This window comes from Aplysia californica, unplaced genomic scaffold (genome assembly GCF_000002075.1).
Source record: "Aplysia californica isolate F4 #8 unplaced genomic scaffold, AplCal3.0 scaffold00305, whole genome shotgun sequence".
In the NCBI taxonomy this organism is placed as follows: Eukaryota; Metazoa; Mollusca; class Gastropoda; order Aplysiida; family Aplysiidae; genus Aplysia; species Aplysia californica.
Genome location: NW_004797575.1, coordinates 699,398 through 712,442, shown reverse-complemented (window position 1 = coordinate 712,442; position 13,045 = coordinate 699,398). Strand labels below are relative to the sequence as shown.

Below are 13,045 nucleotides of genomic sequence, written 5' to 3'. Positions count from 1 at the left end.
CCTCCTCCTCCCCCTCTTCAGGTCATTTAAAAACCAAAGGTTGTCTTGAAAGATGCCTGGACAAGAAGCATTAAATTAGTATTCTTGCCCAAATTGTATGCATAAGCTTATAAGAGAAGTTGAAGGGTTTGAACCTGGTAGTTCATGGTTTTTTTCCACTATGACAAAGCAATAGTCAGGAGAGAGGGGAAGGAAGGCGGCAAGTGGGGAAAAAAGAAAAAAGAAAGGCAATATCTTTTGATTTTACTTTGTAAAAAAAAGATGCGTAATTTTCTTGGCTTTTCTTTCTCCTCAGATGCCGTACCTGTATCTGCCAGGATGGGAATATGGAGTGTCAGAGTAACCCATGCCCTGCCGTGAGCTGCCGCCACCCATCGCGCGGGCAGTGCTGTGACGAGTGTGTGGACTGTCTCTACCAAGGCCTGCGCTATCGCAGCGGTCAGAGATTCCAAGACCCGAGCGGTAGCAGCTGCCAGGAGTGTGTTTGCTCTAAAGGTGAGCCAAGTTGTTAACAATTATGTAGTGTTATATCGTGAACTTATAGCTGTCTTGTACTATCTCAAAATCCCCCTCCCCCCCAGTTCTGTTGTAAATCATTTTGAAAGCACTGTATTCCAGTTGCAACAATGGGGTTAGTACAAAATGGAACTGAAAATCTATAGAACATGGGCATTAATTGTAATAAATCTGGACTCAAAGGGGAGATTTTTCAACAGCCTCCCCAGAAGTTGGAGTTAGTATAAAAGTACGAAATTGTGATACATATGGCTGAAAACCGTATTGCTAGTACTGCTCTGTCATTGGCTTATTTCGTATTCATTTGTAAAAGGGAAAATCTCGACATGTGGTTTCCCCTGACAAAACTTTTTTTTCATTGCCACCAGGTGATGTGGTCTGCTCTCCCATGTCGTGCCCTCCTGCGCTGTGCTCTCACCCAGTACAAGGTCGATGCTGCAAGGAATGCAACAACTGTTTCTTCGACGGCCGTACGGTCAGAGAGGGTGCCTATGCACCCAGCCCGAGCAATCCCTGCGAGGAGTGTGTGTGTCGTCAGGGCAGCATGTCGTGTCGTCGCAAAGTGTGTCAGTCAGGTGGGCAGTGTCGCCACCCGGTGGAGAGGGGCTGCTGCAAGGAGTGTACTGACTGCTTGTACCAGGGAAGAGAGTACAGGAACGGGCAAGATTTCTCTGACCCAGCCACACCCTGTGTGACTTGCAGGTGAGGATTTGGGGGTCTGGGCTTTCTAAGGCTCATATGGTAAAAACCCTTGCCATCAAAGGCATTTTTGGAAAATCAAAAGAAACTGGGTGGTAAACATCACCAATCTGTGTTTTATGACGGGAGCGGAAGTTTGGTGTTCTTGCCGATTGGTGAGATGTAACGGCAAAGTGTTTAGGCTTTTGTTCTTCTTTTTGCTGTTGGTATCTCAATTTTGTGTTAACCACCATTCTCAGCAAACCTTCTGTATTTTTTTTAAACTAGTGTCTTTATCATGCACTATGTATTCACTGGACCAAGGAGTTGGGTTTTTTTTGTATCATTGTACACCTATCCTTGACTGAAAAGAGTGAAAAACCTAGAAGAAAAAACTTTTAAGTTATCTTGCTTTACCACCACAAACTGGGACTTGAGACAGAGACTTTCACAAGGGGTAATAATCATACCTCTAGACTACCAATCTCTCTCTATTAAGTCGATGAATATGCGATTTAAAAAGTTAAGTATAGGAAAGGAGGAGAGTAGTTGGATCAAGCAGGTGTTGATTTTATGGTTCAACTCTCAAGATACTCTAAGAGGTATTAAAGTCTTTTTTTTTTTTATTTCAAGCTGCAAGGATTTGCACTGTCTTTGTATAAGTTACAGAGTTGTAAAACATCAAGATGATAATATGTGTCACGATGTAGTGGAATCAGACGCTTATACTAAAGGATGAAAAAGTAAAAGCTAAAAGTTAGTGCCTGTAGTGAAATGACGTTTTATTAGTGTTCAAATGCACTGTTGGTGAAGTGACGTTTTATTTTCATGTTCAGCTGCACCTATAGTGACATAATGTTTTAATTATGTTAAATATATGCTACTTTGGTGAAGCAAAGTCTTGTTAATGTTCAGATGTGCCTACGGTTAAGTGACATTTTATTAATGTTCAGAAGTGCATATGAAATGCGCCTTTTGTGAAGTAAAGTTTCATTAATGTTCAGATGCGCCTGTGGTGACAATGTTTTATTAATGCTCAGATGCGCCTACGGTGAAGTGACGTGTGAGCGGAGAACCTGCCCAACTGTCAGCTGTTCCCACCCAGTACAGCGAGGATGCTGTAAGGAATGCGGTAATGGCTGCTTTTACAACAGTCGTACGTACTCCTCCAACCAACGCTTCCCGCATCCGACAGACAGGTGCAAGGAATGTGTGTGCAGTGGTGGAAACGTTCGCTGCTCTGCTGTTGACTGCTCCGGGGCGGGTTTGTGTTCGCATCCCATGTCTGTGCCTGGAGAATGTTGCCCTGTGTGTGGCAGAGGCTGCTTGTACGAGGGTCAGGTGATCCCCAACGGAGAAAGATTTGACAGGAATTGTCAGGTGAGGATTTTGTTTTTTGTTTGTTTGATTTTTGTTTTAGCTCAAGTTTAACACTTTGCAGTCACTTGGCGCAATAAGGTGCAGATGAAAACTATCCGTTCCAGTCACCTGGCGCACTTCTTCGCCAGGCCCGAGAAGTCCGTTGCAGTCTCTCTCTTGGCTGGGTGACCAGATGGGGTATTTTGTACTGCTGGCTGTGTGACTACAAAGTGTTAATACCCTTGTTACATAGAATTATGTCATTTTAAAAGTAGAACGTTTGGTTCCCTAGACATGGTACAGAAGTGTATACCAAGAGGTAAAGGTAACCTTTGCCTTGACTCCGAGGGAAACTTCAAACTTTGTGCGAAAGGTGGATTTTTAAAAACCATTTGGGCCTCAATAGTTATCTTCCCATCTTAGAAATGTGCTGGCATTTTGATAACTAGATGATATGCCATTGGTTGAACTTCCTTCTTCCTATTCCCCAGCATTTTGTCAATTTTTTAAACAATATTTGTTTAAGGTTTGGACTTTGTCTAGTTGGAACAGACACTTCTGTATAAGCAGCTGTATAGATTTACTGCAGAACAGATTTCCAAACAAAATTAAAGTTATTTTTAACGTGAAAACTTCAGTAAGGTATTTAATTATCTTCTCATTTTCACAGAATTGGCACACATATTTTTCGGAAATCTGTAAGATTTTCTGAATGCCTTTATCCCCACATTTGTTATTTGTTGAAAAAAACCCTACTTTGACAATACACATGTGTGCGTGTAATGGGTGCGTGAATGTGTGTGCGTGTGTGTATGTGTTTGTGTGTTTGTGTGTGTATGTGTTTGTGTGTTTGTGTGTGTGTGTGTGTGTGTGTGTGTGTGTGTGTGTGTGTGTGTGTGTGTGTGTGTGTGTGTGTGTGTGTGCGTGTGTGTGAATTTATGCATTTATGTAATGTAAAGTGCGTAGAGCTGTGTTCACACGGGAGTGGGCGCTGTAGAAATGATCTACATTATTATTATTATTATTATTATTATTATTATTATTATTATTATTATTATTATTATTATTATTTATCAAATGCTCATTTGAAGACCTGTCTCATAGGGGTTAACTATCTGTCCCCGCGGTTTTATGCACCCCGCATAATTTAGCAAAATTTGATCATTTTTTGCATAATTTCTTATTGGATTTCCTGTATCATTCTTTGTTTAAATTAACAGAATCGCTTAATTTCACATTTTTGGGCTCAGTTAGCATAATTTCAGAATTTTTCTTGCTTAAAACAACGGGGACAGAACTATGATTTATTCTAATTTGCTCTCTGGCAGGACTGTACGTGCCGGGGAGGAAATATCCGCTGCACCCCGCGGCAGTGCCCAGAGGTCAGCTGCAGTAACCCGGTGGTGGACGGGTGTTGTCAGACCTGTGACAACTGTCTGCTGGATGGTGTTCGCTACCGCAATGGTCAGACGTTCCCTGATGCTAGGCGACCCTGTAACGAGTGCTACTGCAGGGTGTGTAGAACAGTGTTTGTGTTCGCGCTCATATGACCTTAGCAGTTGCGAGCGCCGTAAAACCCTATACTACTACTACTACTAGTGTTTGTGTTTCCTTTCCGAATCATAATTCTTTATCTTTTATTTGTTTATGCATGAGTTTCTGTGCTGACTAACAACTCTTTTTTTTGTCTTTGATTATTTGTATGTTTATATTTGATTTTTCTTTCTTATTAAACTCATCTCAACTTACAGGGTAACTTTTTATTTTCTTATTTAATGGAAATTTATGACTATTTCCTTACTTTATATATATTGAAAATATTGTTGCGTGTGTGAAGTCTTGAGGCTGTATTTACAGCTCATTTTCCTGTAGGTTATAGCCAGGGCATATGTTTCAGGCCAGCCAGCATATTGTAGGAAATGAAGTGTAAAATCAGTCCAGTGAGTGTCACCTATATATTCAGTGAAGATATTTTGATTAACCCTATCCGTACGCCCTGGGGTCATTTTATACCCCTGGGATTGTATTCTTCGCATTTTAGAATACTTCTAGTGTGAAGATCTCTTTGAAACTTTCAGTATTTCTCAAAAAATCATTTTGACAGACTGCTATGCAAAGCGTACGGATCGGATTAATGAGTAAATTTCCTCTGTGGAAAGTGGTGGCATGGAGTTCCCCACATCGTATGGATACAATAGTAAAACACAACGTACGGATAGGGTTCATCCTGATAGTTGAAAGGTGACAGACTGAATCACTGTACACCAGCATGAGGTTCAAGTCCTCTGATGTGAGGAATGACATCCATCAACATCTATAATCTGATGTGTGTGTTCTTTACTTAGGCTTACTGTCTCTCATTTATCCTCCTCCTCCTTTCTTCTTCACTCCCAATTCAGTAAGTCCTCCGACTTTAAAAATGACGTGTTTGTGTCTGGTACACTGTTGAACATATTAAGAAAATACAATCATTGATTTATTACCCAGGACGGTTCTGTGTCCTGTGAGAAGAAGGCGTGTCCTCTTGCCCGATGCACTCACCCTGCCACGGGCGAGTGCTGCCCAGAGTGTCTGGACTGCGACTACGATGGACGTTCGTATCGGAATGGCCAGAGGTTCACGAACCAGACAGACTTCTGCTCACAATGTGTGTGTGAGGTATGTCCACTACTCACTTTAGGAGAGGGCAAAAACTTCTAATATTCATAAGATAAAACTTTGTTTTAACTATGGAAATAGTGAAATGATATGGATTTAACGCCCCTATCATTAACTATGATGGCTCTTTTGAATCTTTTGCCTCGACATTTTCCTAACATTTAGCATCATTACACTTTGCAGTCTCAAAAAAAATACCACAGATGTGCTGCTTTCCTGACAATTCACAGCGCATTAGTACTTTTCATTTACACTCCTATTTTTCCTCAAATTTCCTCATTGCAAATTCAATTCATTGCCTGCTGCTCCTGAGCAGCAATGGTTATTGTTCCTTCTTTATAAGGGCCATTTACTATGAAGGTTTTACACCTCCACCACCCAATTCAGGTCTTTTTTTAGGCAAACTGCTTCAAACTTTCACATCACAGCCAACCTAGACTGAGTGGGATGATTCCCAGCTGAAAGACGGAAGATCCTCAATAAAATATTGTCCCTCACTTGGGAATTGAACTCAGGTTCTTTCTGTGCAAGTCGAAGAGCCTAACCATTTGTGAGGCATCGTGGTGAAACCAGGCGCTCGTCAAAATAATGAAATCGAGAAACAGGCATTTTTCTTCCAGTTCTGCAGTTTTTGTTTTTTTTGGCTCATCACAATGTATGTTTGAATAAAAACATTTTCCTGTGAAATTTACTGCTTAAAAATTTATTACTGGCACAAAATATGCAGATCTTCAGTTTTCAAGGACTCTCAAGCTATAGAGGTTACCAAACTTTGACAGCCATTTGCTCTCTAATTTTACTTCTGAAACCATGCTACCCCCACCTCCTTCAATGGCAAATACCTCGACTTCTATTGAAGATAGATGGGTATTTTTTCCATAGAAAGCAAGGTAAATGAACAAGCTTTCAGATGATACCAATAACTTCACCTGCCCAAAAATTGATGAGCGCCTGATTCCACCCCAGCGTGACACATTTTACCACACACATAGATTTTACAGAGCCAGATGAGGAGGATGGTTGTGTTACTATTTGTTATAATTTATACTTACAACATTCCGTGTATTGTTTGTAATTAATACTTTCAACGTTTCATGTATTGTTTATAATTAATACTTTCAGCGTTTCATGCATTGTTTATAATTAATACTCTGAACATTTCATGCATTGTTTATAATTAATACTTTGAACATTTCATGCATTGTTTATAATTAATACTCTGAACATTTCATGCATTGTTTATAATTATAAAATTTATAATTAATACTTTCAACCTTTCATTTATTGTTTGCAATTAATACTTTCAACCTTTCGTGTATTGTTTAAAATTAACACTTTCAACTTTTCAGTACGGTTCTGTGTCGTGCATCAAGCAGCGATGCAGCCCTGCCTCCTGCAGTCATCCAATCACGGACCAGTGTGGATGCCCAGCTTGTAGCGCATGCACGTATCAGGGCAAGAAAGTTGCGGAAGGAGAGAGATTTGCCAGTGCGGAGAACGAATGCCAGGAATGTCTTTGCAGGGTGAGACTTATCAATATATATGTGTCATGACGAAGTGAAATCGGGCGCTTGTCAATTTTTGGGCATATGGAGTTATTGGTGTCATCTTAAAGGTAGTTCATATGCCTTGCTTTTGATTTTTAAAATATCCATTTATCTTGAATAGAAGTTGAGATATTTGCCATTGAAGGAGGTGGGGTCGCCTGGTTTCAGATGTAAAACAATGTAAAATTAACGAGAAAATGGCCCAGAAGTTTGGTGACTTCCATAGCTTAAGAGTCCTTGGAAACAGCAAATTTAAATTTGCTGTGCCTTTAAACTTTCTCCAATCAAATCCACTCGTAAAAGTGTTTTTGAAAAGACACACAAGGTGTTGAGCCCAAAAAAAAAATTAGAAATAAAATTCCAAACTGGCTAAAAAATGCAGATTTCTGGGATTTCATTATTTTGACGAGCGCCTGATTTCACCACAATGCCTCAAGTATTATTATCATCAATGTTTGTATTTTCAGGATGTTTTTCCAAATCTCATTTTCTTGTAATTGCTTCATTCAGTATTTGAAAGGAGCCTTAAATGAGTTTTTTCCCAGTATTTGAAGGTTGCCTGAAATGAGTTTTTTCCAGCTTCCTACAAGCAGTAGGTTTTTTTATTTACTTATTTTAGTCATGATTATAATAGGCCTAACAATAATGATAAGGATGATAATAATAATAACGAAAATAATAAAAGCAATACTGATAATGATAGTAATACGGGTAATAATAATAACCAGCTGGAGCTCCCGTACTAACCATTGACATTGTCGTATTTGCCGCAGTATTTGAGTTGTGACAGACAGCAAGTCCGGCGTAAAACAGCTATTAAGACAACCTCTAATCTGAAAAGACGTAGAAAGAGCACTATACACTGCTCTAGCGTGCTCATCAAACACTTCGCTACCTCAGAATTACAAAGTTTTATCTGCTCAGCACCTAGTTTTGAGAAATTAAATGCCAAAAGTTTTGAGTTTCAATTCATATCAAGCATTTTTGAAGGCAATTCTTTGAATGTCTTGATAATGACTCCGAATAATCTTACGGTTTTGATAGAGCAGATAGAACATTTGGTTTCTGACCTCATGGTTTTAGTAACTCAAAACGGTAAAAGATATCAGACAGAACTTTGTAATTCTGAGGTAGCCACTTAATAGTTGAGCCTGCTATCTGAATGTTAATCCTATCCATACGCCCTGGGGTCATTTTGTACCCCAAGGGCTATATTCTTCACATTTTAGAATACTTCTAGTACGAAGATCTCTTTGAAACTCTCAGTATTTCTCAAAAAATCATTTTGACAGACTGCTATGCAAAGCGTACGGATCGGATTAACAAGTAAATTTCCTCCTTGGAAAGTGGTGACACAGAGTTCCCCACGTCGTATCGATACGATAGTAAAACACGACGAACGGATAGGGTTAAGCTTGCTGTCCGTACTGATTAATTTTTTTTTGGTTTTAGTATTGACAGAAACCTTTGTTTGGTTGCAGGGTGGCACGGTGTCATGTAGCAACAAGCCGTGTACGGAGACGTGCACTCACCCCGCGTCGGTCCGGGAGTGTTGTCCGCTCTGTGAGGGCTGCCTGTACGAGGGTCGGGTCATCGGCAACGGTCAAAGTTTTGTATCTGATGTGGACCCTTGCCAGAAATGTAGATGTTTGGTAAGTACCTTGATGAATTTTTTAACACTTTGCGGTCACTTGGCGCAATACTGCGATGGTGAAAATTATCCGTTCCGGTCACCTGGCACAGTTCTGAGCCAGGCCCGAAAAGTCTGTTGCAGTCACTCTCCTGGCTGGCTGACCAGATGGGGTATTTTGCACTGCTGGCTGTGTGACTGCAAAGTGTTAAACTCTTAGAAGTCGTCCTGTCTACTGAAAAGACGCATTTTATTTTTTTTGTTTCCCTCATTTATCTTAAATATCTGCTTGCCTGTACTTTAACTTTATTCTCTTAAGTCAAACTTGCATTCTTTTTTTATATATAATGGTGGGTAATACAAACAAAACAGGGAATATGCATAGGTTCAACTTGTATGATTCAATGTGTTATTTTTGTTGAGTTTCTTTCTCGTGTAACTGAACATGGGTCTTTGACTTGAGATAAATTGAGTATGGTTCATATTCAATTAGATTTCATTACTTATTACAATTATTGTTATTGCTGGTTTAATTTGGCCTTGTTACCTAAATTTTATTTTTCATTTTGAATGATTGTCGCTCTCATTCCAAAAGTTGATCTTGACCCATGATGTTTTTATCTGTAAGGACAACTATAGTTGTTACTGTACCAGTCTATGTTATACAGTAGACTGTTTTCTCTCAGTTTTGTTCGCAAGGTAGTTGTCAGGTACTAATAGAATAATGCTGTTGTCTGTTTGATTGCATCATTCATCACATTGTTCATTTAACTTGTTAACTCATTTTCTTCTTATGTCCTTTGTTAAGAATGCTTTGAAAAAAAAACCTGATAATAGAAAATATATTCAAAATTTTTGTTTCAAAGTTGTGCGTTTTCAGAAATCAAAATGATCCTTCTTTTGTTTCGCTTATTGATCTTTTTGTTCGGCTTATTGTTATTTTTTATACACATAAACCATGATCCAAAACATTTCTCTGCTCTGCTGTGACCAGCTATGGCATTGTATTGGCATAGGTTATTTACAGTGCTACGTACTGTTGTTTTCATAGAACAGATTTTTGTTGGCCCCAGTAGGTTAGGTCTAATAGATAGCTCACTGCAGCAGCAGGAGATGCTACTCCTTGAAGCATGGAATCAAGTTTTGTATTTAGATAAGACCTGTACAATAATTTATTTTCTGTATCAACTTTTACCCCCTTTCTTTCTCTTAATTTGTCATTGCTCAAGCATCTGAGTCATCATGGGCTCTGGCTTAGTAGAGACATCTTTGTATTTAGTAGAGCAGTAAACTTTAGCAAACAAAATTTCTCAATGTCGGTCATTCAGTAAAACAACTTTTCTTTCTTTCATTTTTTCTTAGTTTCTTTGATGCTTTCTTAGTTTGTTTTTTTACTGTTTGTTTGTTTGTTTCTTTTTTCCTTTCTTATTGAATAGATAACTAAATGCCAGGTAATAATAAACTCATAAACTATATTTCTTTGTCTTCCCCTCCCAGCGTGGCTCTGTGGTGTGCGAGTCACTGATCTGTCCTGACGTGCCGTGCCTGAACCCCGTGACTGTGAGCGGAGAATGCTGTCCTACTTGTGCACGTGAGATAATGTCATCTACAGTTGTTGTGGAATTGTTCTGACCACAATTTTATCATTCTTTGTTAGAGAGTGCTGTATTATATGAAGTACTAAAAGTTGTTTGGGATGAAGAAAGAAAAAAGAGTCTGTGACTGGGAAGAAGAGAGTTTTGTTTTATACTCCTGAAACATGTTGCTGCTCCAGATTTAATTTTTTATTACAATGACCTTTCTCGTTAATATTATATGTGACTGGATTGTACAAAATGAAATATGTTAGTTATGAGCTTGAAAGAGGGACTAAGAGGTTGCTGCTTGGCATTTTAGCCCCTTTCTTTGGTTATCCACCTTTTTGTCAGTTCATCATCATCAATGCCTTTCACCCCTGGCAGGGTATAGGCCACATACAAATTCCTTCCATTTATCTCTGTCCTGAGCCATCCTTCCAAGCTCGTTCCAAGTGAGCTTCATCTCTCTCATGTCCCTTTCCTCTCATCTCCTCCATGTTTTCCGTGGCCTACCCCTTATGTTAATTGCAGCAATGTAAAAGCACTTTTGTCAATTTTGTGTATTTCTGGGGGTTAATTTTTACCGGGGTTTTAATTTTCCCTATTTGTGAACACAGCAGCACCTTCTTGTGTATTGGCTATTTTTAAATTCTTGTGTCTGATCTTTCCTCAGTGTGTCAGTTTCAGGGACAAAGGTACACAGACAACCAGCGCTTTGAACATCCCAACGATGATTGCCAGACGTGTACCTGCAAGGTTGTGTAGTTGTTGCCGTCTTGATTATCTCGTGTGCTGTCGTAAACGCAGCCTTCCCTTGTAGTCTATTTGATGGGACTGCTGAATTAGCTGTTATACGTACAGAAAACTTTTGTCTTACTTTTAAGCAGGGAGAGCTTCTGATGTACGCATGACAATTTTATATCTTAGGAATTTTGACAGCCTGAATTGAGACTATCAGTAAATATAATTTGCTGTGAGGGTTTTAGTGTGTGTGTTTGTGCCTGTGTGTGTGTAAGTGAGAGAGAGAGAGAGAGAGAGAGAGAGAGAGAGAGAGAGAGAGAGAGAGAGAGAGAGAGAGAGAGAGAGAGAGAGAGAGAGAGAGAAAATATACACTGATGAACTTGTTGTCAACCCATGAACATTGCCAGAGAACACTAAAGGTTTTTTCTTTCATTCATTCATCCATTCATTCATTCATTCATTTATTCATTCATTCATTCATTCATTCATTCATTCATTCATTCATTCATTCATCCATCCATCCATCCATCCATCCTTCCATCCATGTAAACTTTATCGAAAGAGAACACTGAAAGTTCATTCATTCATTCTTTCATTCATTCATTCTTTCGTTCTTCATTCATTCATCCATCCATCCATCCATCCATCCATCCATCCATCCATCCATCCATCCTTCCACCCATCCATCCATTCATCCAGCCATCCACTCACTCATCCTTCCATCCTTCCATTCATAACACAACATTTCCGCTACCTTTAGATGGGCAGAGTGGAGTGTGAAGAAGTCAAATGTGTGGTGACGTGCACTCACCCGCGGCAAGATAATATGTGCTGCCCTCCCTGCGACGACTGTCTCTTTGAAGGCGATGTGTATCTGAACGGAGTCGGGTTCAGACCAGATCCTTGCCACTCATGCACATGCCAGGTTGGTTCGAAAATAAGAAAATGTACTTAACTCTTAACACTTTGTGGTCACTTGCCGCAATAATGAGACAATGAAAATTTATCCGTTCAGGTCACTTGATGCAGTTCTGTGACGAGCTCAAGAAGTCTGTTGCAGTCACTTTCCTGGCTGGGTGACCAGATGGGGTATTTTGTACTGCTGGTTGTGTGATGGAAAAGTGTTAATAGGCTAACATTAACTTACCCAAATGCCCAGCGTATTCTTTCTGTAAATCCTTCCCAGCTGCTCGTACATATAGATACATATGTGTGCGTCATTGCAGTAAAATCAGGCACTTGTCAAAATATTGAACCAGATGAATCCGACTTTTTTCCACCTATTCGGCAATTCTCATAGGGTTTTTTTTTTGGGGGGGGGGGGGGGGGGGTTTTGGTTTTTTTTGTGTTTTTTTTTTGGGGGGGGGTTGTGTTTTTGTTTTTTTGAGGCGTTACCAAGTAATGGGTACATATGGTACATTTCTCTTTTTTCCCCACTTTTATTTCTTTGTCTTAAAGTGTTGAGTATATGTAGTTTAACTATAAACACCCACCTCTTGTAGCAATCACCTACTGCAGGATGTCCATCGACAGCCTACTCTACTGTCCTTATCTAGCACCATACGCTGACCAACGTGCACTGACAGTGACAATGCTCTTGCCCCTCAACTGCCACTCAACGCTCACGAGGTCTTCCACAATTCGTGGCTCACGCCTCGGCCCGCCACTGTTCTCTTCTTCAATCTCAAATAGGTACTCGATTACTTTTCCCGAAATAAGCCAACTAACCACAGTATACCCGTCTATGTCGTTTCTTTCCACCCCCCCAGAACGGAAACGTACGATGCGAGGAGCAAGTGTGTCCTCGCCTGCCATGTGCTCAGGTCAAGAGAGTTGAGGGGCTTTGCTGTGAGGTCTGTCAAGGTATGTGCAGTATGGTAGTATGCTGGTCGACCTTTTTACTTCTGTAGGTCAGATTGTGAATAGTCTTTCTAATAGCCTCCTTACCCAGGATGGTGGATAATTTATCTTGTTGGCTCGTTGCTATGAATTTTGAATAGCCTTTCATATTGCATCCATGTCCCAGATTTGGTCGTTTTCTCTCAAAATTGTCGAACAGAAAAGCAGACTCAGTCTTTAAGAAGAGACCTTTTGAATGAGGGAACCATAGAAAAAAAAAATTAAAGTTCAGATTGCTTTGAAATTTTTTTAAAATCTGATTTTCTCTGAACCTAAAAATCGGACTGAACTTGTTTTTCCTTTGTGATCCTCAAATGTATTTGATATTTCACGCATAATGGATCACACCCTCCCCTCCCCTCTCCTCCCCCTCCCCTCTCCGATCTTCCTACCCCCTCCCCTCCCCTTTCGTCCCCTCCCCTCTTCCCCCTCCCCATTCC

The 13,045-nt window shown here is 40.0% G+C and overlaps 1 protein-coding gene across 1 annotated transcript in view; it reads left to right on the top strand.

Annotated features, from left to right (window-relative positions):
• The window catches only part of LOC101845560, a gene marked incomplete in the record, with an annotated part of 69,507 nt that overhangs the window by 39,627 nt on the left and 16,835 nt on the right, over positions 1 to 13,045 (top strand). The window contains 11 exon segments of the mRNA XM_035970673.1: positions 312 to 495; positions 885 to 1,218; positions 2,235 to 2,574; positions 3,882 to 4,067; positions 5,041 to 5,211; positions 6,561 to 6,734; positions 8,240 to 8,410; positions 9,886 to 9,979; positions 10,639 to 10,721; positions 11,467 to 11,631; positions 12,476 to 12,569. Coding sequence (XP_035826566.1) covers positions 312 to 495; positions 885 to 1,218; positions 2,235 to 2,574; positions 3,882 to 4,067; positions 5,041 to 5,211; positions 6,561 to 6,734; positions 8,240 to 8,410; positions 9,886 to 9,979; positions 10,639 to 10,721; positions 11,467 to 11,631; positions 12,476 to 12,569 — 1,996 coding nt within the window.